The 25,582-nt window shown below is 47.3% G+C and overlaps 1 protein-coding gene across 1 annotated transcript; it reads right to left on the reverse strand.

Annotated features, from left to right (window-relative positions):
- Nucleotides 1–3,427: 3,427 nt before the first annotated feature.
- LOC134341486 (NACHT, LRR and PYD domains-containing protein 3-like) lies at nt 3,428–24,810 on the reverse strand. Its single transcript, XM_063039356.1, has 10 exons — nt 24,678–24,810; nt 20,785–20,954; nt 17,379–17,470; nt 15,992–16,158; nt 14,899–15,070; nt 14,749–14,799; nt 4,994–6,731; nt 4,460–4,546; nt 4,137–4,304; nt 3,428–3,972 (listed from the first exon to the last, which is right to left on the reverse strand). The coding sequence occupies exons 3-10, from the start codon at nt 17,434–17,436 to the stop codon at nt 3,885–3,887; spliced, it is 2,529 nt and encodes an 842-aa protein (XP_062895426.1). The 5' UTR covers nt 17,437–17,470; nt 20,785–20,954; nt 24,678–24,810; the 3' UTR covers nt 3,428–3,884.
- Nucleotides 24,811–25,582: the final 772 nt, after the last annotated feature.

A 25,582-nucleotide genomic window follows, 5' to 3' on the forward strand; every position in this document is an offset into this window, starting at 1 on the left:
AGGGGTGAGGTCGATTGGGATTTGTGGACGATGGCAGTGAATGGGAAGGGGTGGGGTCTATCGGGAATGCGGATGGTGGAAGTGAATGGGAAGGGGTGGGGTCTATCGGGATTTGTGGACGATGGCAGTGAATGGGAAGGGGTGGGGTCTATTGGGAGAGAGGACGGTGGGAGTGAATGGGAAGGGGTGAGGACTATTAGGAGTGAATGGGAAGGGGTGAGGTCTATTGGGAGTGCAGACGGGAGTGAATGAGAAGTGGTGGGGTCTATTAGTAGTTCGGAAGGGTAGAGTTAATAGGAAGGATGGGGGTCTATTGGGAGTGCGGACGGTCGGATGAATTGGGAGGGTTGGGGTCTATTGAGAGTGCGGACGGTGAGAGTGAACATTCGGTGGTGTCCCTTTGGAATGTTCGCACGTTGGAAGCGAATGGGTAGGGGTGCGTCCAGTTATGAATGTGGATGCGTGGAGAAAATGGGATGGGGTGGGGGTTATTGGGAGTGCGGACGGTATCATGCTCTGGTCCCGGAAGTCCGCATTCTGGTTCACGATCCGGTCTATCGATCCTCATTCCAGGTTTTCTGGTTTCCCTTGTTCTGTTGGGGTGCCTCTGTTGTGGCACATGATTCTCATTTTGTGCTTCTACATAAACAGCTCCTGGGTTCAACTTGGGTTGCACGACTGTTCCCTTCCCCTTCCTTCTGTAGTGCTTGGCTGAAGCCTTGCTTGCTACCTTTCACCTGAAGCCTCGTCTGCGTCCTCGCCTTTTCTCGCCGTCAAGTTCTACCGCCGGAGCAAGACCGGAGCCTTGCTCTGTCCAGATAAGGAACTGTCTTTCGTTGTTTGGAACTGACTCTTTGTGTCCTCACCTTCGTTAGGTAGGTCGGACTGTTTGCCGCTATCTAGAGTTTTAACTGTCTTTGTGTCCTCGCCTCCGCTAGGTACGTCCGGCCGTTTACCGCTACCTTGTGCTAGATACCGTCCCGACGTGTTCAGCATTCTGTGTATGAATGCCGGCCCTACGTCCTGTTCCCAAGGAGGCATCCGGCTCTGTGTCTCATGTTCCTGTCTTTCAAGAACAAGGCTCTGTATTGTGCGTTCCTGTCTCCATCGACCAAGTTTCTGTGTTCTTGCCTCCCTCGACCAAGTCAAGGCTTCATGTTCTCGTCCTGTCCTTGTGCCTCGCCCAGCACAAGAGTACCTTGCCCAGCCCGGTGCTAAAGATTCCTCGTCCTGGGCCGGAGTTCCTTCGTCCTGTCCAGGAGTCTCTCGTCCCGTCCAGGAGTCTTTCGTCCCGTCCTGTAGCCATGTCTTGTCCTCGCCAGGATCCGGGTTCCGAGCCCGAGTCAAGACCCAGGTTCCGTGTCCCTGTCCAGTCTCTGGCTCAGTGGCCTAGCCCAGGCTCCTCTTTCCTAGTTCCTCGTCCAGGTCCCGTGTCTCTCAGTCCAAGTCCTAGCCCAGCCCCTGAATCCCTCTCCGGTCCAGGGCCTGTGTCATTGTCTAGCGTTATTTCTTCCCCCCTCCCCTCGCTTTCTTGACAAACCTGATCCTGTTCCATGTACTTCAGTGTCTGTGTCTTGCATTTGGGTCCACATCCCAGCGTCCCCGCTTTGACAGACAGTGGGAGTGAATAGGAAGTGCTGGGGTCTATTGCGAGTGAATGGGAAGGGGTGGGGTCCATTGGGAGTGCGGACGGTGGGATGAATTGGAAGGGGTGGGGTCTATTTGGAGTGTGGACGGTGGGTGTGAATGTGAAGGGGTGGGGTTTATTGGGAGTGCGGACGGTGGGATGAATTGGAAGGGGTGGGGTTTATTGGGAATCCGGACGGTGCGAGTGAATGGGAAGAGGTGGGGTCTATTGGGAGTGTGGACAGTGGGAGAGAATGGGAAGGGGTGAGGTCTATTGGGAGTGCGGATGGAGGGAGTGAATGGCTAGGGGTTTGGTCTATTGGAAGTGTGGACAGTGGGAGAGAATGGGAAGGGGTGGGGTCTATTGGGAGTGCGGACGGAGGGAATGAATGGCTAGGGTTTTGGTCTACTGGGAGTGCGGACGGAGGGAGTGAATGGCTAGGGTTTTGGTCTATTGGGAGTGCGGATGGGAAAGTGAATGGGAAGGGGTGGAGTTTAATAGGAGTGCGGATGATCAGAATGAATGGTAAGAGGTGGTCTTTGATTCAGAGCGAGGCCTGTGTGAGTGGACAGGAAGGGACGGCGTCCCGTTAGGAGTGCGGACGGTGATAGAGGACGGCGAGTGGTGGGGTCTCGTTTTTGCAAAATTATCCTCATCTTCGATTTCATCCTGGGCTACTTCTCCACTGCAGAAGTCAAATGTGATTGTCAACCGCTAGCGTTCTAATATCCACCTGTATTCCCCTGCCCATTTGTGCCTCGTCCCACCCTCTCCAGCTCCGTGCATCCTCCCCGACATAAGTTCGACTCGTGCGTGGGATGGGGGATATCCATGTGCTATAGTTCCACTCCGAAATGAGCTGATAGATCTCATGCCACAGAGACCGTTTCTCCCTGGCTGGGCACGAGAGAGCCGGATTGGACAGTATGGAGGGAGATTCACTCTGTGTCTGACCCCGGGAGTGTGTGATGGGACGGTGTGGAGGGAGATTCACTCTCTGTCTGACCCCGGGAGTGTGTGATGGGACAGTGCGGAGGGAGATTCACTCTGTGTCTGACCCTGGGAGTGTGAGATGGGACGGTGCGGAGGGAGATTCACTCTGTGTCTGACCCCGGGAGTGTATGATGGGATGGTGTGGAGGGAGATTCACTCTGTGTCTGACCCTGGGAGTGTGCGATGGGACAGTGCGGAGGGAGATTCACTCTGTGTCTGGTGTCTGACCCCGGGAGTGTATGATGGGATGGTGTGGAGGGAGATTCACTCTCTGTCTGACCCCAGGGGTCTGTGATGGGACGGTGTGGAGGGAGATTCACTCTCTGTCTGACCCCGGGAGTGTGTGATGGGACAGTGCGGAGGGAGATTCACTCTGTGTCTGACCCTGGGAGTGTGCGATGGGACGGTGCGGAGGGAGATTCACTCTGTGTCTGACCCTGGGAGTGTGTGATGGGACGGTGCGGAGGGAGCTTTACTCCGTGTTTAACGCCGATGTTCCATCCCCCATCCCTCTAGTACTCGGGACCTCAGTAGACTCACGTCTGATATTAACCGTTAGCGGCATGGAATCACGTCGATTTTAACTGTCTGGCGGGGGTGTGGGTAGGGGGCCGGGATGCGGGTTGGGTGGAGATGAGATCCTGGGCACCCAGACTCTGCCAGTCCGACCTCCCTCAGCCTGGAGCTGAGACGCTACCGTGTCAGTGTGAGGAGCTCCGACCCACTGTTGCGGTGCACAGGGTGCGGGGGGCAGCAGAAACCTTAAATAAAACTCAAGTCCGACACCAAGAGAAGAAGTTACAGCGGTTTATTGATTTCATCATGACAAATGTAAATTACACAATGTGTGAGCTGCTGACGTGCGGGAATAAATAAGCTGCTCCCAATTCACTCACAGACACACACAATTAACTGACCGGCGACAACGAGTGACCGGTTGAACAATCCGTCCCGTTTCTCAATCCGGCCCCCGGGTTCTTCCGTCTGTGTAACTTCCCGGGTCTCACGTGGGAGGGGTCTCGAACCCGCACATTCGGCGGAAACAGCGCCGCTGGACAGGAGGCGGAATTACGTCACTATGGGAGCACAATTAACGACATACAGCGTGAGACTGGAGCCAATTCCGTTAAAACCGTTGGGAATTAAACCTGGCGCGCGGCCATTAAAGGTAAGGGGAAGGTGAGGGGGGGCGGTTAAAGGGGAGGGTGGGAATCGGCCAAAATGTATGCATCTCGCGGGCAGGGATGTTCACACATTCTGATGTTCACATGATCACTCTCACTCCTGGTCTGGGTTCCTGCAGAGATCTCAGTTCCTTCCTCCCGGTCTCACTGAACTGATTCTCCCGCAGCCTGAAACAGATGGGAGAATAAAGATGAAATAAACAGATTACACAACAGTGTCAGTAACAGGGGACTGGGGTTAATGTTTCGACAACACTCACAGACAAATATCACCAGAAAACCCGCGGATCCGCTGATATTTTATCACATTGAACATTAACACAAACACTCACCCGATCCACTCCAGACTCGGGAGGGTCAGTATGAGGCGGCAGAGAGCGGGGACAGATCGGTCTGTCAGCGAGTTGTATCCCAGGATCAGCAGCGTCAGTGATGGGTTTGTACTGAGAGCGGAGACGAGATCCTCGACACCAGAATCTGTGAGATCGACATTGTCCAGCCTGGAGATGAGAGAGAGAGAGGGTGAAGGACACAGAGAGACAGGAGACGGTACAAATCCCCAGTGTTTATCAGTAACACAATTACTGATCACATTAATGTTCAGTGTCAGACACCCAGTGACTGTAAACACAATCTCCCACAGTCTGGTACTTACCGCAGTTTCTGTATTTTACACTCCGGGTTCCTCAGAGCCGCAGACACCAGTTTCACTCCTGAATCTCCCAGTTCATTATCACTAAGGCTAAACACAAACAGACAAATTGATGAACAAAGTGATTCAAACCGTGGGTCTGAGGGAATTGCTCTCACTCGTATATTTCAGGAAACATTGAACCCTTCAGTAAATCTCTGATCGGAGTTCCCATCACTGTCAATGTCCCTCACAGCCCAGCTCCAGGGTATTCACCGAATGTCAGTAATTTAGTCTGTCGGTGTGACCCTGTAAACTCCACATATTCTGTCCCATTCCCTGACGGTTAGAAAAGTGTTACTGATGTGAGAGGGTCGAGAGGGGCAGGGATGAAGGGGGAATGGGGATGGGGTAGAGAGATCGCACAGGAGGAAGGAGGATGGCATTTGTCACAATTCTTCGCAATTTGATTTATCACAGTTTTACCCAAATCCTTTTACATTGAAACAACACAATGGGACAGTTTCACACTTCATAGTGAGAGATAAATCAAGTTACCTCAACTCCTGGCACTTGTGCAGCCCGGGTCCCAGCCGCTGGATTCCTTCACACTGAATGTGGCAGTTCACCAGGTCGAGGTGTTTTATTGTATCACAGAGTCCGATGACATGAGACAGGACCGCGCAGTCAATCGGGGTCAGTGTCATTCCGCTGAATGAAAGTCTTTCCACAGATCCCAGTGTGGCCTGAGCCAGTCCACGATTCTGAGACTCAAACAGGTAGTGCAATGTGTTCAGGAGGCTCCTTTTACCAGCTTCACTCCTCGTGTTTCCACTCTGGTGTTTAACCTCCTCCTTCACCCAGTCAATCACCCGGCAGGTTGTTTGATGAGGAAATGGACCCAGAAACTCCTCCAGGCCCCGAGCTGTCATTGGGTTGGAGAGACCAGCAACAAAATGGAGAAACACCTCAAATCGCCCATCTGTTGTGCTGTGGGACTCAGTGAGGAATTTCAGGATATCCCCGGGATGTGGATTCAGGAATTGTGCGACTGCAGCTACAAACTCTTGGATGGTGAGGTGTGGGAATGTGTACACCACGCTCCGGGCAGAATCCTCTCTCTCCAAAAGCTCCATCAGGAACCCGGACAGGAACTGGGAAGGCTGAAGATTGTACTTGATCAAATCTCCATCTGTAAACACAATCTTCTTATCGGACACTCCTCTGAAGGCCATCTGACCAACCCTGAGAAACACATCACGGGGGTTCTCAATCTCACGGCCATGGTTTTTCAGGATGTTGTAAATATAGTAGGAGTACAGTTGAGTGATGGTCTTGGGAACTCGCTGCAGGTCCCTGACTCTTTGTGTGAAGAAGGGGCCCAGTGCCAGAGCGAGGATCCAGCAGCAGGAGGGGTTGTAGCTCATGGTGTACAGGATCTCGTTCTCCTTCACGTGTTTGAAAACAGCTTCTGCCACCGTCTGATCTTCAAAATGTCTGATGAAATATTCCTTCCGTTCCTCACCAACAAATCCCAGGATTTCAGCCCAGACACTGATCTCAGCCTTTTCCAATAGATGTAACGCAGTGGGACGGGTGGTCACCAGCACTGAACACCCTGGGAGCAGCTTGCCCTGGATTAAACTGTACACAATGTCAGACACTTCACACCACCACTCGGGATCTGGGCACTGGTGCTTGGGTTCTGTATCTCTCTGACTGTCAGCAAAATTGATTCTGTGCTTGAATTCATCCAAACCATCGAATATAAACAGCAATCCCTCTGGGTTCTTCCAGACCTCTCTCAGGATATTCCCAAAGTAAGGATACTGATCCAGAATCAGTTCCCTCAGGTTTATTCTGCAGTTAATAGAGTTTAAATCCCAGAATTTGAAACCAAAGACAAACTGGAATTGTTGGAATATTTTCCCTGTGGCCCAGTCATAAACAATCTTTTGTACCAGTGTTGTTTTCCCGATCCCCGGGACTCCAGCCACTGCTGCCGAACTCCCAGATTTGGATTTACTCCGGGAAAAGCTGCTCTGGAACAACTGGTCTGTCCGGATTTTTTCCAGCTTTCTACGGAGATGTTCCTCTCTCCACTCCTCGTGGTCTCTGCCTCTTGCCAGCAGCTCATGTTCCACCAGTCTCCGATCTCGAACAGTAGAAATGACCGTGAGCTCAGCGTATCGATCAACCAGCTGGAAAACCTTCACCTTCTCCCTCATCAGGATCGTGTTGACTCTCAGTGTTTCAGTTTGTACCTGCAGAGTCTCCTTGTGTTTCTGTTGAACATCTTCCATGGGAACAGACAGTGGACAAACTGTTAGATGCCTCAACTCAGAACTCAGTATTTAAGTACACAAGAATTAGCTCAAAGCTATTGCATTAATTGGATTAATCAATGGATACTCGTACAGTAAAGTTAATTCCATTAACAGACCCCTGACTGGACAGAGAGGTCTGGTCCAGATAAACACCAGATCATTACATTTCACAATTAACTGTCCTGTGAAGGTGAGTATTTCCCTGGTAGTTTACTGACCCCCGACTGTCCCACACTGGGCAAACGGCCACTACTGCCACAGATATCATTGTTCCCGTGGAAGAATTTTGACCTTCCATTCTCAGCCGCTTATCCCATAATTCCCACACCCCGTAAAGCTCATTTTTACCACCTCCCCAAGATCCACAAGCAGACTGCCCCGGTAAACCCATAGTTTCTGACTGCTCCTGTCCCACCGAACTTGTGTCTGGCTACCTGGATTCCATTTTGTCACCCATAGTTCAGTCCCTCCCCACCTACATCAAAGATACATCCCATGCCCTCCACCTCTTCAATAACTTCCAGTTGCCCGGTCCCGACCTCTTCATTTTCACTATGGATGTCCAGTCCTTATACACTTCCATTCCCCATCAAGAAGGCCTCAAAGCCCTCCGCTACTTTCTGGACAATATACCTCACCAGTTTCCCACCACCACTACCCTCCTCCGGTTGGCAGAACTGGTACTCGCACTTAATAACTTTTCTTTTGGCTGTTCCAACTTTCTTCAGTCCAAGGGTGTAGCTCTGGGCACTCGCATGGGCCCCAGCTATGCCTGCCTCTTAGTTGGTTATGTGGAACAGTCTGTGCTCCAAACCTATTCTGGTACTGCTCCCCAACTTTTCCTTCGGTATAAGACGACTACATTGGTGCTGCTTCCTGTGACGTATGCTGAGCTCATCAAATTCATCGACTTTACTTCAAACTTCCACCCAGCCCTCAAATTCACTGGGTCTATCTCGGACACTTCTCTCCCCTTTCTCGATCTCTGTCTCCATCTCTGGAGACAGACTGTCCACTGACATCTTCTACAAGCCCACTGACTCTCATAACTACTCGACTATACCTCCTCCCACCCCGCCACATGCAAACATGCCAATCCCTATTCCAAGTTCCTCGGCATCTGCTCCCAGGATGAGGCTTTCCGTTCCAGGACACCTCAAATGTCCTCTTTCTTTAAGGATCATGGTTTCCCTTCTGCCGTCGTCAATGATGCCCTCACCCGCATCTTCTCTATGTCCCGCACTTCGGCCCTCACCCCATCCTCCAGCCACCATAACAGGGACAGAGTTCACCTTGTCCTCACCTACCAACCCACCAGCCTCCGGTTCCGGCACATTATCCTCCGCAACTTCAACAGGACCCAACCACTAAACACTTCTTTGCCTCTCCACCCCTCTCCGCTTTCCGCAGAGATTGGTCCCTCGGGAACTTCCGGATCCACACGTTCCTCCCCACGGGTCTCCCACCCGGCACTTATCCCTGTAAGCGTAAGTGCTAGACCTGTCCCTACACCTCCTCTCTTGCCACAATTCAGGGCCCCAAGCAGTCCTTCCAGGTGAGGCAACACTTCACTTGTGAGTCTGTTGGGGTCATCTATTGCATCCGGTGCTCCCGGTGCGGCCTCCTCTACATCGGTGAAACCCGACACAGATTTGGGCACCGCTTCGTCGAGCACCTCTGCTGCGTCCGCCAAAACAGACAGGATCTCCCGGTTGCCACCCACTTCAACTCTGGTTCCCATTCCTATTCGGATATGTCCATACAATTCCTCCTCTGCTCCCAATGATAAGGCTAAACTCAGGTTGGACGAGCAACACCTCGTATAACGTCTAGGTATTCTCCAGCCCCTTGGTATGAACATAGAATTCACTAACTTCCGATAATTCCCTCCCCCTCCCTTCCCCTAACTCTATTTCACTCTGCCCCTTCCCTAGCTGCCTATCACCGCCCTCATCGTTCCGCCTCCTTCTACTACCTATTGTGTTTTCCCCTATTCCTCCTTCACCTTTCCTGCCTATCACCTCCCTGCCTCCCCTCCCCACCCCTTTACCTTTCCCCTTATTGGTTTTTCACCTGGAACCTACCAGCCTTCTTCTTCCCACCCTCCCCCAGCTTCTTTATAGGGCCTCTGCCCCTTCCCTCTACAGTCCTGACGAAGGGTTCCGGCCCGAAACGTAGACTGATCATTTTCACGGATGCTGCTCGACCTGCTGAGTTCCTCCAGCGTGTTGTGAGTGTTGTTTTGACCCCGGCATCTGCAGAGTATTTTGTGTGAAGAATTTTGAAAGCCCGATGTTTGATGTGGCGTATGGAGACAGAGAAAAGAGTAGTGGGAATTCTGTCAAAGGAACAGGTCGGAAAATCAGAGCTTCCCCTCACCTCTCACAGCCACTGATTCAAAATACAAAGAAATAGCTTTGTTGATCAGCACATACACTGTGGGTAGGTGACTGGGAGTGAAAATGTCAATGTCTTGTTCAGGAGATTGAGACAGCCAGCATTTTGAAACAAAACGCAAACAGTTTCCCCCTTCCATCATCACAGATGCTTCTCAGCTCTCTGAGTTCCTCCAGATAATAATTTGAGACGGCAGATCTGCTGTCTCGTGTCTCTTAAAGAGTATGTGTTGTAAATATTCAACAGATTCAAGATTCAAGATTCAAGATATACAGATGTAAAGGAGAAAGAAATAATTGTTATTCTGGATCTGATGTAGCACAAAAAAAAACTCAGATAAAGAACGCAGTGAAAAACACAATAAATATAAATATATACGGTACAGAAGTCACTCTGACCTCAGGTGGTTCTGACAGAAAATTTTAAAACCGTGCTGGTGGTGGGGTGGGGGTTGTTAGTTGTGGAGGGGTGGGTTAGTCATTGGAGGTGTTGATCAGTCTTGCTGCTTGGGGAAAGTAACTGATTTTAGGTCTGGTGGTCCTGCTGTGGATGCTACGTCGCTTCCTCCCTCATGGGAGAGGGGCAAACAGCCCACAGGCAGGATAGATGGGATCCTTCCTGATGCTGCTGGCCCTTTTCCGGAAACTTTCTGTATATACGTCCCTGATGGAAGGTAGGCTGGGGGTGCCGGTGATGCGTTTGGCGGTTTTGACTCCCCGTTGTAGAGCCTTCCAGTCCGCCACAGTTATGCAGCATGTCGGCCTGCCCTCTGCAGCACAGCTGTAGAAGGACGCGAGTGTAGATGTGAGTACAGGTCAGACAATGTCTGTGGAAAGGGGAGAAATGGGAAATACTACTGGTCAATGACTTTAAATACAAGTTTGAAAACCATGCTGATTACAGGTCGGGTGGTGAGAAGAGAGCAGAGACCGAGTGATCCCCTTAACAGGTGATAGAGGACCTGCATAGAATAGCACAGGAATAGGACCTCCGGCCAACAAAATTCTTGCTAGCATGATGTCCCCACAAACTCATCCCACCTGCCCTCGGAGCTATGGACATGAACATGAAGATCCCTGTAGACATGAATGATGTCAGGATCGTGACCTTTACTCTATACATCCCCAATACATTTGATCTCCTGAATTGCAACAACTCACTCTTCTCTGGATTAAACTCCATCTGATGTTTCTCCATCCACACCCACAACTGATCTATATCTCAATGGATTCTTGGACACACCTCTTCATTCTCCACAGCTCAGTGTCTCATTTCAGCGTCACGAACCTCATCTCTCCCTTTCATACTGAACTTACAACATCTCGCGTCAGGATCCACAGGTACTGCTGTGAGGGGATCCAGAAGTACCCCTATTAACTCTGCTTTTGAAAGGAGAGAGAGTGAGTTATTTACCACCGATGGATTGTTTGTAAAAGAGAGAGAGAGAGAGAGAGAGAGAGAGAGAGAGAGAGAGAGAGAGAGACGAAGACTAACTGTGGGACTGTCACTTTAAGGCATTGGAAGAAACTTTGGATTTCTACTGAGTTTGGAGTTGGAGACAGCACCGAGCAGCTCGAAAGTTTTTATGGTGACTGAAGGCAGGTTGTTGATACTTGTTCAAGGACCGTTCGCCTGATTGTGCATTTCTACACAGACAAAGGAAGGAGGGATTATTTGAATGACAGTTGATGCTCAGCACGGGAAGACAAAATAGGAAGTCAGATGATACAGACCTCAGACACATGATCTGGACACTGAATGAACATTGTTGTGCCCACAGAAAAAGTGGGTTTCGGAGGATCGATCAGGCATATCGATCCATCGCTTTTGCAGTGGAAAGAGAAAAAGGGTTGACTGGTGGGGAGTTGTCCATGTGTCCACCCTCGCCTGAGTGATAGCTCCACCACAGAAAACCGGTCCCCTTTGTTAAAGTCACAGTCGGTTACTTTTAAAGGATTTCGAAGGACGACAAGAAGATCGACGCCGTCAGCTCACCTGAAGACTCAAATCTCTCTCTCTCCATCGCTACTCAACTAAATACCACAAACTGAACTGAACTTTACTCATCATCGTAAGACTGTATCTTTTTACCCCTAGACTTAAAGAAGCTTGGTTTTTCATACATATATATTCCACACTTACTTTTATATAATAATTGCTAACCTGTTTGGTTGATCTACATTTATATTACTCAATTGCGTAGTTACTAATAAATATTATTAGTTTATAGCAATACTGGACACAAAAGTGTTTCCATCTCTGCTGGTTATTTATTCCCGTTACGGGGTTCGTGACACTGCCATCGTTGACTTCGATCCCCTTTGGAACACGCCGGACCCAAATTCTGATCAGCTAATATTTAATAATGCCAGTTGGGAATTTGCCCAACAAGAGCTTCTCCAAATCTAACCTTTTGCCACTTAATCTGCCTTCCTCCAAGTTATCTTTCTTACACCCAATACTGCACACCCCACTCTTGGCAGTGTGGAGGATCAGAGGGAACTTGGGGTACGAGTCCAAATGACGCTCAAAGCAGCTGCACAGTTTGACGCTGTGGTTAAGAAGGCGTACAGTGTAGTGACATTCATCAATCGTGCGACTGAGTTTAGGAGCCGAAAGGTAATGTTGCAGCTATATAGGACCCTGGTCAGTTGGAGTACTGTGCTCAGTTATAGTGCCTCACTACAGGAAGGATGTGGAAACTATAGAAAGGGTGCAGAGGAGATTTACAAGCATCTTGCCTGGATTGGGGAGCATGCCTTATGAGAATAGGTTGAGTGAACTCGGCCTTTTCTCCTTGGTGCAACGGAGGATGAGAGGTGACCTGATAGAGGTGTATAAGATAATGAGAGGCATTGATCGTGTGGATAGTCAGAGGCTTTACCCAGGTTTGAAATGGCGAACACAAAAGGGTACAGTTTTAAGCTGCTTGGATGTAGGTACAGTGGGGTTATCAGGGGTATTTATTTTATGCAGAGAGTGGTGAATGCGTGGAATGGGCTGCCGGCGACGGTGGTGGAAGTGGATACAATAGGGTCTTTCAAGAGACTGCTGGATAGGTACATGGAGCTCAGAAAACTGGAGGGTTATGGGTAACCTTAGGTAATTTCTAAAACAAGTACATGTACGGCACAGCATTGAGGGCCAAAGGGCCTGTATTGTGCTCTAGGTTTTCGATGTTTCTATAAGCTTCAGATATTTCCTTGTTCATAACCATATGAGAGCAGGAGTTGTGTTCATTGTTCCCAGAGGTTCCACCACTGAAACCTGAGCAACTTGTAAGCTTACATCCAAATACCAGGTGTATTATGTCCTCTCATCCAGTTCACGCAATACACACATTTATCCCAGAACACATCCCACCATCAGAGATTCCTAAAATATTCTTGCATTGAAGAAACACGGGACAGAGAATATAAGGTCATCAGCAAAACAGGGAAAGTTAAAATTACCAACTACAACAAACTTGCTGCTTTTGAATCTTTCCAGAATTTGTCGACATATCAGATACTCTATCTCCTGATGACTGCTGGGAGATATTCTGTAGTAACCCATCAGTAACTGTATCTATCTTATTGTTATGCTCTCCCCATATTGCCTCAGTGCATGAACTCCCCAGTATGTTCTCTTTATGTGCAGCTGTGAAATTCCCCAGATCAGTAAATAAACCTTTCCAACTGTATTACCTCCCCTAATCTGAAATATCGTAACCCAGGAATATCGAGCTGCCAATTCTGTCTCTCTAAATCAAGCCCTCATAAAGGAAAGAACATCAAACTTCTGTGTGTTGATTCACTCTCAAGGTCCAACTACCTGACTTACAACACTCTTTCCAATGAACCAACCACTTCTGACCCAACCATCTCAATATGTTCATTTAGCCTGCCCTGCTGGCCTTACAATGAGGTTTATTAGCCTAACCGGTATCTTCCGTTGACCCGACTAAGGAGAAGATAATGTAGTTGGACAAGTCTTTGGAGTGTCAGTAGAGAATATTCTGGACAGAGAGACCATCTGCCTCAGTTATTGAAAGGGATGGTAATGCTGCGAGTATTGCGGTCCTGAATTAGAGGAAGGCAAATGTCAATGTAAGACAGGGTCTGGATGAAGCGTGCGAACAGTTAATTGCAGCTACACTACAGCTGAACACAAACTTTTGAAAGAGCGTGTAAAAGTATGTTAGGACCCTGCAAAGTGTATCCAGGATTTCACAGAGTTTGAAGGGCCTGTCAGGAGTGCGCAGGAGCTCAGCATGTCAGGATTCTACCAGAGGTGTGTGGGGATTCACAGTGTGTCAGGTCTCTGTCAGGGTTGTGTGGTGTCTCACAGTGTGTCAGGACTCTGCTAGGGATGTGTGCTGTCTCACAGTGTGTCGGGACGCCGCTAAGGTGTGTGTGGGGTCTCACAGTGTGTTAGAACCCTGCAAGGGGAGTGTGGGGTCTCACAATGTGTCAGGAACCTGCCAGGTGTGTGTGGGGCCTCACGAGTGTCAGGAACCTTCCCGGGGTGTGTGGTGTCCTACAGTGTGTCAGGAACCTGTCAGGGGTGTGTGGAGTCTTACAGGCTCAGGATCCTGCTGAGATTGTGTGAGGTCTTGCAGTCTGTCAGGACCCTGCTGGGAGGGTGTGGGCTTCAATGTATTTGGGTGAGATAGGGAGTGTAGGAAAACACTGATGGTTGAAATAGTTACTTTAGAGAATGTGACAGTGGCAGAAATTATGTTCTTCAATAATCAGGAAGAGAATCTGTTTCCTATTCAGAAATGCATGTGGGAATCTGACTGCCGTGTCTATTCCTTAGGTAAACAACATGAAGAAGAGTGAAGAGCAAGTTTGCAGGTAAATTGCCGCAATCCCACAACCCTCGGTTTCTCTGTCCTACTTCCCATCTCTCACCTTCCACAGTGTCCATCACACAACACCGGCAGACATGAACTGCAGCTTCTGTGGATTGTACTGAGGGTTTATCACCCTCACTAACACTGTCTCCAGGGGTATTAAGTGGGAAATTAAACCGGATAACGGTAGCAGTGTTTGCACTAAAGTAGTGCAGATGTGAACAGAGTGGGGTTCATTTGCTGATCTGCGGTTCAACAGACTAGTTGAGTGTTACGTGATTTTGTCATTAAATGGGTGGTCTCATTCTTATTCCATGAGGAGAATTTCAATGGACTCCTAATTCTAAAAATAATGACCTGTATTATCTGATGAAATTTGGAAAAGTGATCCAGAATGAGGGCTGTTCCAGGGGTTGGGTGGCTGCATGGGAAGGATTTTATCTTTCGGAGTGAAGAAATTTCCGAGAATTTTACTCCTCCAGAGCATCCCCTCTTCCATTTTGACCCCGGTTGAGGGATCTCATGTTGCAGGACCTAGAGAGGAGTGATCCCTTGCAGAAAACTCTCCAACTCTCTGAGTTGTCCCTCATAATGTTCTGTGAAAACTCTCCCTGCAGCAAACATTTTCCATGCGACTTAATGTGCATTGTGTCACAGTGCCAACATTTACCTGGTCAAATCCCCGTAGCTCATCAACGATATGGCCCTACACAACATTAACATTTGGTGGAAACAGTGTTTTCTAAACTTACCTTTCAGCTCTCTGGGAATCTCCGGCACGGGTCGATGAACCGGAACACAACCTGTTCGGATTAAAAATATTTGAGGAAATGAAATGTGTCAAATTATTAAATGGGTAGTGTTTAAGTCAAAAATTAAATTCATCTGTGATATTATCTCACCATGTTCCTGTATTTCTTTCAGTATTTTGTCAAACTTTGGGACACCAATCCGCATTTTCACAAAGGTTTCCCACATCACCCTCCGGGCGCGGGAGCCTTTCTCCATCACCAGGCTCAGGAGGAGTTTAGAACTGTCCGCCCGCTCTCCCTTATCAGCGAGATCAGAGATTTTCTGTGAAGAGTAACAGTGTACATATTGGGGACTGACAGATTCACACAGAGAATGAGAAGTAAATGATGTGCTCTGTAACGGGATCACACTGAGCAGTCACCCGGACGGGTGCTGATCCTGTCTGGACATGGACTGTACATTCTGAGTGCAGAGCACACGGAGGGACATTCACCGTGAACCTGGTCCACCAGTCAATGAGATCCTGGCTGGTCTGTGACCGCTTCATTGACGTGGCTCCAAATCCATAAATAATTCCTCACCGGATTTGACGGTGTAAAACAGAAATCAGAAAATAAGTATCACAGATGAAGAAAGAAGTCAGGAAGGTTTCTATAACAGAGTGAACAGTCTCAGAGAAGTTGCAGAAAAGATGATGTGATTCATCTCCTCAGTCCGCCAGTGTCCAACATGACAGCGGATTACCGGCTGACACCTGATGCCTTTCCTTTGCCTTTTCCAGTGGAGGTTTATTCAGTGATTACACATTACAACATGGCAGTATTCCCCGATTCACACTGTTTGCAGTTACAGATTGTAACACAATCATCTCCACCCAGAACAGAACACACTCGAGCTCCTGTGGCACCCACTGATGATGTCCCAGTTCTCACTGACATCCTGCCGTCACGCTGCACGGTCTTCCCAAACCGAAACCTCCCGTCATATTTCCATTTAATACTGTGAGCTCACACAACTGTTACCTGCTCAACTCACTCCGAACACTGAGCAGCCACCCACCAGTCCGCGGGGTCTTTTCACCCCTTTCTATCACTGGTTCAGATTCACATGTTTGTGACTGTATGTACAGTATTTATTTCCCAGTTTCTCCTTTATCTAATTTAATATCCGCTGAGTCAGAGTTCCGACACCCATCAGTCCTGTGATGTGTGAAAATTCAAACCCATTCTCCCTCCCACTCACCCGATGTTCCTCTCCGCTGAACTGATTCTCGGCCGTTAACGCCAGGCTCACTCCGTGCACCCCTCCTTCCATCGCCTGCTCCAGCCTGTCCCGGTAGAAATCCGTCAGCTGCAGCAGCTGGAAATCGTCCCAGCCTGCCAGGAGCTCTGTGATCACTGAGCTCGGACCTGTGAAGGAAAATGGGGAAAATTGAGGGCATTACTGACCCCATATTGGGCAGCAGCTTTCTCTCTGGAACCTAAATATGGAGGGCCAGGTCACCAAATACATTCCAAAACATATATGGGGAGACGGTGATAGAAGGAGAGTATTGGGGTCGGGGAAGGTGGAGGGGCAGGGAGGGAGGGGAGAGTGAGGGGCAGTGGAGAGAGAGAGGGTGGGGTGAAGGAGTCAGAGAGAGCGTGGGAGAGAGACAGCGAGAGTAGGGGAAAGTGGGAGATGGAGATGAGTGTAGTAGGGTAACGAGGACTGGCAGGGGAGTAGTAAGGAAGGAAGGGTTTAGAAGAAGAGTGGAGGGAGTCGAGGGAGAAAGGGGCAGTGGGACAGCAGGAATGGGTGGGAAGTGTAGGAGGAGGGATGGGGAGGAGGGGGAGGGGTTGGAGCGGGATGTGGGCTGGGGACGGAGTGTGGGTGTGGGGTATAGCTCCAGTGGATGAAGGCTGTTTTTCCTGTCCTTGGAAAGGACTCCGCTTATTCCTAAGAATAAAGAGAACCGTCTTTCTCCCTACTGCCCATCACCACCGCTTTGGTCTGGGTTACTGTCTGCCTACCTGGTCAACCCATTCCTCGACAAATCTCTGGGATATCTCACAAAATGCTGGGGGAGCTGAGCAGGTCAGGCAGCATCTATGGAGGACATTCATGTGTGACGTGTGAAAATTCAAACCCATTCACCCTCTCAATCACCCGATGTTCCTCTCCGCTGAACTGATTCTCGGCCGTTAACGCCAGGCTCACTCCAATGTCCTTCATCGGACTGGAAATGAGGGGACAGAAATTCTAGATATTGCCACATTACTTTCTATTCCTTGTGGTCCTGATCCGAAACATCAGCTGTTTATTCCTCTCATGGATGTTCCCTGAGTTCCGCCAATAATTTGTATGTCTGTGTTTTGCCCAAAACTTTCAGCATCTGTAGAATGGGCTCTGTTCTGGAATATCTTACTGTTTTAATGTGCATCTTAATCTGCGAGGGGGGCAGAAGCAGCAGTAATTGTACCCCTTCCACGTGTGACTGTGTTTCCCTAGAGATGTTAAACATTCTGTCTCTATCATCTCTCTGCCCAGTCCCTTCAAAATATTTTGTGAATTGCCGATACAGTATTGGATTAAACCCAGACACAGAGTCAACAGAGTGATTATAAATTACAATAATTCGCTAACATACCCGTGTGCTTTCCCGATGTTGACGTCACTGGAACTCCTGCACTCGATCCTTGACCCATTTTGAGGACAGTTGTGATCAAGATTTGCTGCTTTCTAACAAATAAAATTAACAGAGGGCTCAGACATAAATTGAGGTGTAAATGAGAACACTGTTTTGTTTTTAAACTGAGCTTCACACTTTCAAACACCTTGCGCCTATCCATTGAAGACGTGACATGACCTGATCTACCTGTCCATCCACTCACAGTCACACAATGCCCATTTCTGCTCTCTCCATGGACTGTACAGCGTGCCAGGATTCTCTGGGATATCTACTCGCTTTATGGCAGGCAACTCACTTTTAGGAACCAACCTTGTGTCCTGGACCAGGAGTGATGTGTCAACGGATTGGCAAAGCAGGTTGAACAGACAGCGCCCACTGCTTTGGTCCTCCTACCACTGGTGGCGCTGTGGACAACTGTAACAGAGTGTGGGTTGAAAATTTTCTGCTGACCAATGAGACATCTATTCCTCCCATCATTGAATTATACAGATTTCTCAGTCACACCTGATTCTCACCGTCTCTCAGTTTTACATCGCCTGGCATGGACACCTATGACAACATATGGTTTGAGTCTATATAGAGTCACTCTGACAGCCTGAACTATGCAATCGCACCCACAGCATCGTGACATCCTGAACCACTATCGTTTTTTTTTTCCCGGGAGGACTTTAACATCATTATCAGCACCAAATCTCCTGTCAGATATCTTTGTGCATATCACCTGGCTATCAGCAGATAGTTACACGTCACCTTGTTAAGCACTACGTAGACCTACCGTACATGCAGAACAACAAGTCGGGAAAAAAACCTTGAAAATAAATAAAACAAAAAGCTGGAATTGTTCAATAAGACAGACAATCTGTTATTATTTCAGTTTGAAGAACCTGTATCAGAGCTGAGCCTGTGTGTTTATCTGTTCTCTATCTACATTGCATTCTGTGTTGTGCATTTATTATGCTTCTTATGGTAAATAGAGACATGAGCGGGGATGTGGTAAACACGAAGGGGATCAGTTACATATTTGTGCTTTGTTCTGTGTAGTATTCAGCTGGGGACCGACAGATGTCGAATCTTTTGTTATCATCTGCTTATTGACGCTGAAGTTATATTTGGATACTCTTACGTTTCATAGCTTCAAGTTCCACGTTTGATGATTGCTAATAAAGTATCTCGTACATATCTTTGACATTTGAAACAACCTTTACTGGAGCCGAGGGCTCGTCATACAAGTATAACAAATCCGTGGGTGTCGCCAGCAACGCCAATTTGGTTTGTTTGGAATTAGCCCCTACAGATGTTCCTCAATCTGCCAATCATTTAAAATATTCTCTATTTATATTACGCATTTCCTTTAACTAGTTCATTGTTTTAAGAGTGAAGCATATCAAATTGACTGCAAACTATTTTGGAAATGGCGCAGTGTTAAAGACTTACTTAAAAGCCATGTGACTACCGTTATGCAGAGATATAAATTGTAATCTAGTTGTGTACAAAACTGATCCCATGGAGCAGAACCTCGATGCATCGCTTCATCTCCTTTTTGCATCTACGCCTGAGACCACCCTCTCACTGCTGAGGGGAATTGAAGAGACCTCAATAAGAACACTGACCTTGGGATAGAGGCAGCATGTGACCCAGGGAAGAGAGCGGGGAGTGTTTGAGTAAATGAGGCTCACCAAACTTTCCCCTGACTGAATCAATGGAAACTCTGTGTCTGAAGGGTTCTCTCCAGTTGGCGCTCTCAATCCCTGGGCTGGTTCACTTGTTGCAGTTTACTTCCAGTTGCGGGTTTTCCCCTAGTGATCTTCTCACTACAGGTTTTTTTTTTAAGTCGGAGCAAGAGGCTGAGAGTGAAGAAGTAAGGGATCTCGGAGAGAAGTCTTTTTTTGTCAGACTGCTCGGGGAAAAGAGGCTAGACTGAGCAGGCGCGTGACGTAGAGCGCCAAAGGATTTAAAAAAAGACCACCATATACAGTGGGCAGCGGAGTGAGAGGGAGCAGTGTGGGATGGCTTTGGCTCAACAGGCTTCGGCATGAATAGGCAGAGGCGAGGATAGACGCTGGTAAGTTTTGTTTTGTTTATTCAGAGTAGAGAGAATGCCAGTCAGGATGTTGGAATGCTCCTCTTGCAGAATGTGGGAAGTCAGGGAGACCGGAGAAGAAGCGGCCGTGGAGCATACGGATCTCGGACTCATCAGGGGTGATTGATAAGTCCGTAGCTTAATGTAGAAGGCGATGAGTTATTAACTTCAAACTTTTGCATAATCACTCAAAGAGTTGACCTGTATGTGCATGTAAAGAGAATTCTTCTTCCTTAGGCCACGAAGTTATCAATCACCCATCTGTGGACACTTTCTGGAGGTCCAAGATCCGTGTGCTCCAAGACCGCTGGATTAAGTGTGTAAATGCAGGAGGAGACTGTGTTGAAAAATAAATGTGCTAGGTTTACTAAGATTGACTCCTTCTACCACGAACATATCAATCACCTGTCGTAGACTAATCTTAGTGAACAAATATTTAATGGTCCCTCACGTGTTACGACATCTGGAGGAGCTATCGTTCTGTTCACAGTAAGAACATAAGATAAAGGAGCGGAATAAGGCCTTTCCGCCCATCCAGTCTGATCCAACAATCTCTCGTGGCTGATATTTTTCCAACCTTATTCTCCTGTATTCTCCCTAAAACCCTCCTGTTGTGAAGAACACAACAGTCTCTGCTCTATCACAATGACTGCCTTAAATATACCCAAAGACTTGATCTCCACAGCCACCTGCGGCAACGAGTTCTACACATTTACTACTCTGGTTAATTAAATTCCTCCTTATTTATGCTCCAAATAGACGTCATTCTAGGTTGAAGGAAATGCAGTGCTGTGACAAATGCTTCAAAGGGATTTGTTGTCAGTAACGGGCTGCACGACGATATACTCGAAGGTAAGTATATCTTTGCAGCTTGCAATAGCCAGAGGAATCAATGACTTGTTACTGCAGTTCATGGTAGTTCCACATTTCCGGAATCACTACAGCACGAAGCTCTTGGGGCATCTTACACAGGGCGCAAATAGTCAACGCATTTGGAGATAATTATGACGTAACACAGTCAAGCAAGAAGACATCAGAACTGACCAAAAGTTACTTCGGGAGATACAAGACCTTGGCATGAGCAAACGCTGAGGGAATGTGAGTGGCTTTGCAGAACTCGGCTGCTGCAAGCACATTACCAGACCTGAAGTGATTGCAACTGGGCCTGACAGAGGCATAACTGGTACTTCTGCGTACATTCACTCTCGCTCCAAATATTTCTTACCTTCATTTGTGCACATATGTAATGTGTAAAGCACCACTGTTTGAGTAGATTAGACTCACCAAACTTTCTCCTGACCGAATCAATAGAAACTTTGTGTCAGAAGGGTTCTCTCCAGTTGATGCTTTCAGTCCTCGGGCTGGCTCACTTGTTTCTGTTCCCTCATCTTCATTCGCGGTTTGATTCCATTTGTGGCTTCTCTTCCAATAAATCTCTCACCGCTAGTCTGATTCTAAACAGAGAGATAATGAAGCTCGTTAACAATACAAATAAGAACAAAACATTTCTGCTGGATATTCCTAAGAGCAAAACTCACGAAAATTTAAATGTTGAAGACAAATATAATAATCTCAGTGAACAAATCTGTAATTGTCCCTCACACGTCACAAAACCTGATGGAGGATAGGAAGGAGTCATCATTTAGTCATGGTAAGACATAAGATGTAGGAACAGAATTTTCCCATTCGATCCATCTGGTCTGCTCCAGTATGACCTCTCATGATTGACCACAACCGCCCCCCTACACCCTCCACCAACACTCTATTTATTTCTGCTTTCGTCCTGTATCACCAAAGCAAGTTAACAATCGAGAATATATCAAATGGTGCTATAAATATACCCAATAACAGCTTGTACTCCACATATGGCATGAAATTCTAGAAATCAGTCGAGGTTTGGCTGAGAAAAAAAGAATCGTACATCTCAGTTTTAAAGGAAACCTTATTTATTCTGAGCGTGGGCTCTCAGATCCCAGTCTCCAGGACAGATGGAAACATCCTCACCATATTCACAGTATCTAGGCTTTTCAGAATCAAGTAGGTTTAAATAACTACACCACCGCCGTCACCGCAGGAACCGTAACTCCATCCCTCTGAACTGCACTGAGTACAGGTTCTGAACAATCACATGCTTTATATGCATAAGGAGTATCATTCAGGCCAGCAAATGCTCCGCATACATAAAGACTGTCATTCTTGTCTTGTAAGCCTTGTAAGCAACAACTGTACTGCTCAGTTTAAGATGCCGTGCGTGAAGCACAGCCATCCCTTGCTGCTGGCACACAAAACTATAAATTATTGTATTATTCTCACATTTCTCTCTGATATGATCTCATAACCAATAGCCTGTAACTTCCCGTTCGGAGATGAACATTTGAAACGCTTGTACGACCTGGCATCTCGTCTGTAACGGGAAGCACGATAATGTATCATATTCAATGGCGATTAATATGCATAGAATGTAACGTGGTTCGGTCTCCAATGTTCCCACTAGTTACTATGTTTGCAGCTGCGTGGATCAACCATTGCTCTGAGCCGGAAATTTTCACACGGCCTGAAAAAAGAGCGATATCTTTGATGTGTGTCTTTTTGTAATATGCATCTATGGATATTTAGAATGGACTGACAAAAGCCACACGTTTGATTTTTATCTATTAATGGAAGGATATGATAAAATACAGTACAACAAAGATAAACGCTCAGGTTTTATGAACATTTTTCCAGCTGCGTTCAATTCCATCTGTGCTGCGACAAGGCTCCGTGCACGGGAGCATTTTATTTACAGCGCAGCCGCACACCGGCGCAGCTCAGAGGGAGCAGGGACAGCCTTTCTCTCCAGGTTACCCCACCTTTATAACAGTGTTTGGTCCACCGCCTTGTCAGCGACAATCTGCTGTTGAAAACAGGGAAATCGGCGATAATCAGGCCAAAATCGCATCCGTATTCATTTTTGAGATGGGTGAGGGATTGTCCGAATAGGAAATGCATTGTGGCCAATGTATTAACTGTACATCAGCTCATTAATGGGAATCTGTTAATCGCCTGGCAGCAACTCAAAGCATGAAAACTTGCAGATATGGTCAAAGGGCTCAGTTGTTGTTCAGGTCCTACATCTGAAGTTGAAATAAATGTGACCTGAATTACCTTGACCGTGGAATGGTCACTGGTGTCAGACAGGGTGGTAGGAGAATTACGGAAACTTCTGATCTCCTGCGAGTTTCACGCAGTAAAGATTCGGTTTGCAGAGATTGGTGCAAAAACAAAACGAAAGAAAATCCAGTGAGCAGCAGTTCTGAGGGTGAGAACGTCTTGTTAATCAGACAGATCAAAGACATTGACCAGACTGATTAAACCCGACAGGAAAGCGAAAGTAACTTAAATAACCATGCGCTCCAAAGCGGGGTGCGGAATGCGTCACCGAACGCTGAAAATTGGATTTGGACAGGGAACCGCCGCAGTAAACCCCCAACATACACTCAGTGACCACATTATTAGCTACAGGAGATAGATAAAAATAAAATAAATGCCCACTGAGTGTGGGCGTCCAGACGTTTACCAACTTCCAGTGAGATTAGCTAAAGGACTTTTAATTTTAAATATCACTGCCAGATATACACCGTCTTTGCTCACAAAAAAAATACACAGAACATTAAAAAAAAAATGTATTCCTGATCCACGCAATCTTCAGGAACTGGTAGAAACTCTCGAAATACTATCGTGACAAGTGGGCTTAATGAAACAGCATCATATTCACCCTTATGGCCCTGTTCTTACCTGGTGCTGGACTCCCGAGTCGGTTTCCAGCGAATGTGAGCATCTGAATTTTATGTCCCTAACAGTAAGTGAACACACCCTGAGCAATGTTCAGTTGATAACTCGCTCATAAACCTGAACTTCCGCCTATTCAGTTTGTAACGCCACACCCTGTTCCACAACGCTTCTGTTGAAACACAGAAAGACTCATTTTGCGTGACTGTCTTTCTAACCTCTGGTTTCAGCCAGAATCAGAACTTCGGTAGGGATGCAATGATTATGTTTTTCTCGAAATTTTCATCTGCTCCAGAGAGGAAGAAAACCCGCATCCTGGCCAACTTCTGTTGCTGTCGTCGCGTTGATATATGGTTCATTTTGGAACCAGTTTATTATCAGATTATAAACTCTAGCGACAGCACGGGACAAAGATCGCTGTGGGTTTATTGCTCAGAGTGAGCAGAGGGAAGAGCTCTGCAAACTCTGATAAAATATTATGCATTTGGAGTATTGTTTGCCCTTTCTCCAGATTTAACTGTGCCCCAGCGGCTTCTCGTTCCCTTTGAGGAAGAGAATTCCAAAGGCATAGGAGCCCCACCTCATAAAAATAGCTTCATCTATCTTCATCTGTTTCAGGTCTCCCTACAACAGTAAACATGGTCTCCGCATTCCTGACAAGACATGGCTCAATTAATTGATCGAAACACCACCCGAAAAATCTGCTCTCCTTCGTCTGAATAACAACGAATGCAATCAACTTCCTGTCTTTATCTAATACCAGCGAATGCAGTCAAAAGCCCTCATTTATCCAGTACCCGAGGATAAAATCAGTTGATAACACGCTCATAGACCGTCACTTCAGTCTATTCAGCATGTGACGCCACACACTGTTACTCAACGCTTTTATTAAACCACACAAAGACCCATTTTCCTGAACGGGTCGCTCTTACAAGTGGCCCGAGCCAGAATTAATAGGCCAATGCACGATGCAATGATTATATTTCCCCAGAAATTTTGATCCGCTCCAGAGAAAAATCACAACCCGCATTCTGGTTAGGTTCGGTTGGTGTCGTCGATTTGATTAATTGTTCACCTTGGGACCAGTTTATTGTCCAATTATAAACTTCCAGCAACAGCTCAGGACAGAGATCGCTGTGAGTTTATTGCACAGAGACAGCAGAAGGAAGGGCGCTTTGAACTCTGGTAAAACATTAGACATTTGGATTTTTTTTTTTTGTAGATTGTGCATTCCCTTTCTCCGGATTTAACTGTGCCCCAGCTTTCCGGAGCTGATTTCAAGGTCAGTCTGTTTATAAAGACCCATTTTTAACAGAAGTCCGCAGTTGGACCATTACAGTAATGGGCCGATTTGGGAGGAACTGCGCTGAGTTACCCATAACACAGTCCAGTACAGTCCCTGTTCTTACCTGGAGCTGGACTCCCGAGTCTGGTTACTGCGAAACCGAACATCTGAATTTCATGGGCCCGATCAGTAAGTGATCACACCCTGAGCAATGTTCAGTTGATAACGCGCTCATAAACCTGAACTTCAGTCTATTTAGCATGTAACCGCACACCCCGTTCCACAACGCCTGTGTTAAACCACACAAAAACTAATTTTGCCTGAATGAGTCTTTCTAACCTGTGGTCAGAGCCAGAATGAATACTTCAGAGCACGATGCAATGATTACCTTTCTCTAGATAATTTGATCTGCTCCAGAGAGGAAGCACAACCGCAATCCTGGCTCCGCTCGGTTGGTTTCGTCGATTTGATTTATTGTTCACCTTCGGACCAGTTTATTGTCAGATTATAAACCTCAGCGGCAGTTCAGGGCAAAGATCGCTGTGGGTTATTGCCCAGAGACGGCAGAAGGAAGCGCGCCGTGAACTCTGATGAAATATTGGATCAATATTCTCTTTTGAACAGTGGATCGCTGTGGGTTATTGCCCAGAGACGGCAGAAGGAAGCGCGCCGTGAACTCTGATGAAATATTGGATCAATATTCTCTTTTGAACAGTGGATCGCTGTGGGTTATTGCCCAGAGACGGCAGAAGGAAGCGCGCCGTGAACTCCTGGTGAAATATTATGCATTTGGATCAATATTCTCTTTTCAACAGTGGATCGCTGTGGGTTATTGCACAGAGACGGCAGAAGGAAGCGCGCCGTGAACTCTGGTGAAATATTATGCATTTGGATCAATGTTTTCTTTTGAAGAGTGGACATTTCCTTTCTCCAGCTTCAACAGCGCCCCCTATTGTCTGGACTTGCGTTAATTTTAACGTCAGCCCGCTTTGAAGCCATCGTTAACAGTTGTCCGCAGTTGGAACTTGA

Source organism: Mobula hypostoma, unplaced genomic scaffold (genome assembly GCF_963921235.1).
Source record: "Mobula hypostoma unplaced genomic scaffold, sMobHyp1.1 scaffold_69, whole genome shotgun sequence".
NCBI classification, from domain to species: Eukaryota; Metazoa; Chordata; class Chondrichthyes; order Myliobatiformes; family Myliobatidae; genus Mobula; species Mobula hypostoma.

Excerpts from the sequence above, each read along its gene's own strand:
- LOC134341486 (XM_063039356.1), bottom strand. The coding sequence starts at position 17,436 with ATGGGTCAAGGATCGAGTGCAGGAGTTCCAGTGACGTCAACATCGGGA. Across the intron at positions 15,071-15,991 it reads TCAGCGGAGAGGAACATCGG|AAAATCTCTGATCTCGCTGA; the intron begins GTGAGTGGGAGG and ends TACTCTTCACAG. Across the intron at positions 14,800-14,898 it reads GAAAGAAATACAGGAACATG|GTTGTGTTCCGGTTCATCGA; the intron begins GTGAGATAATAT and ends TAATCCGAACAG.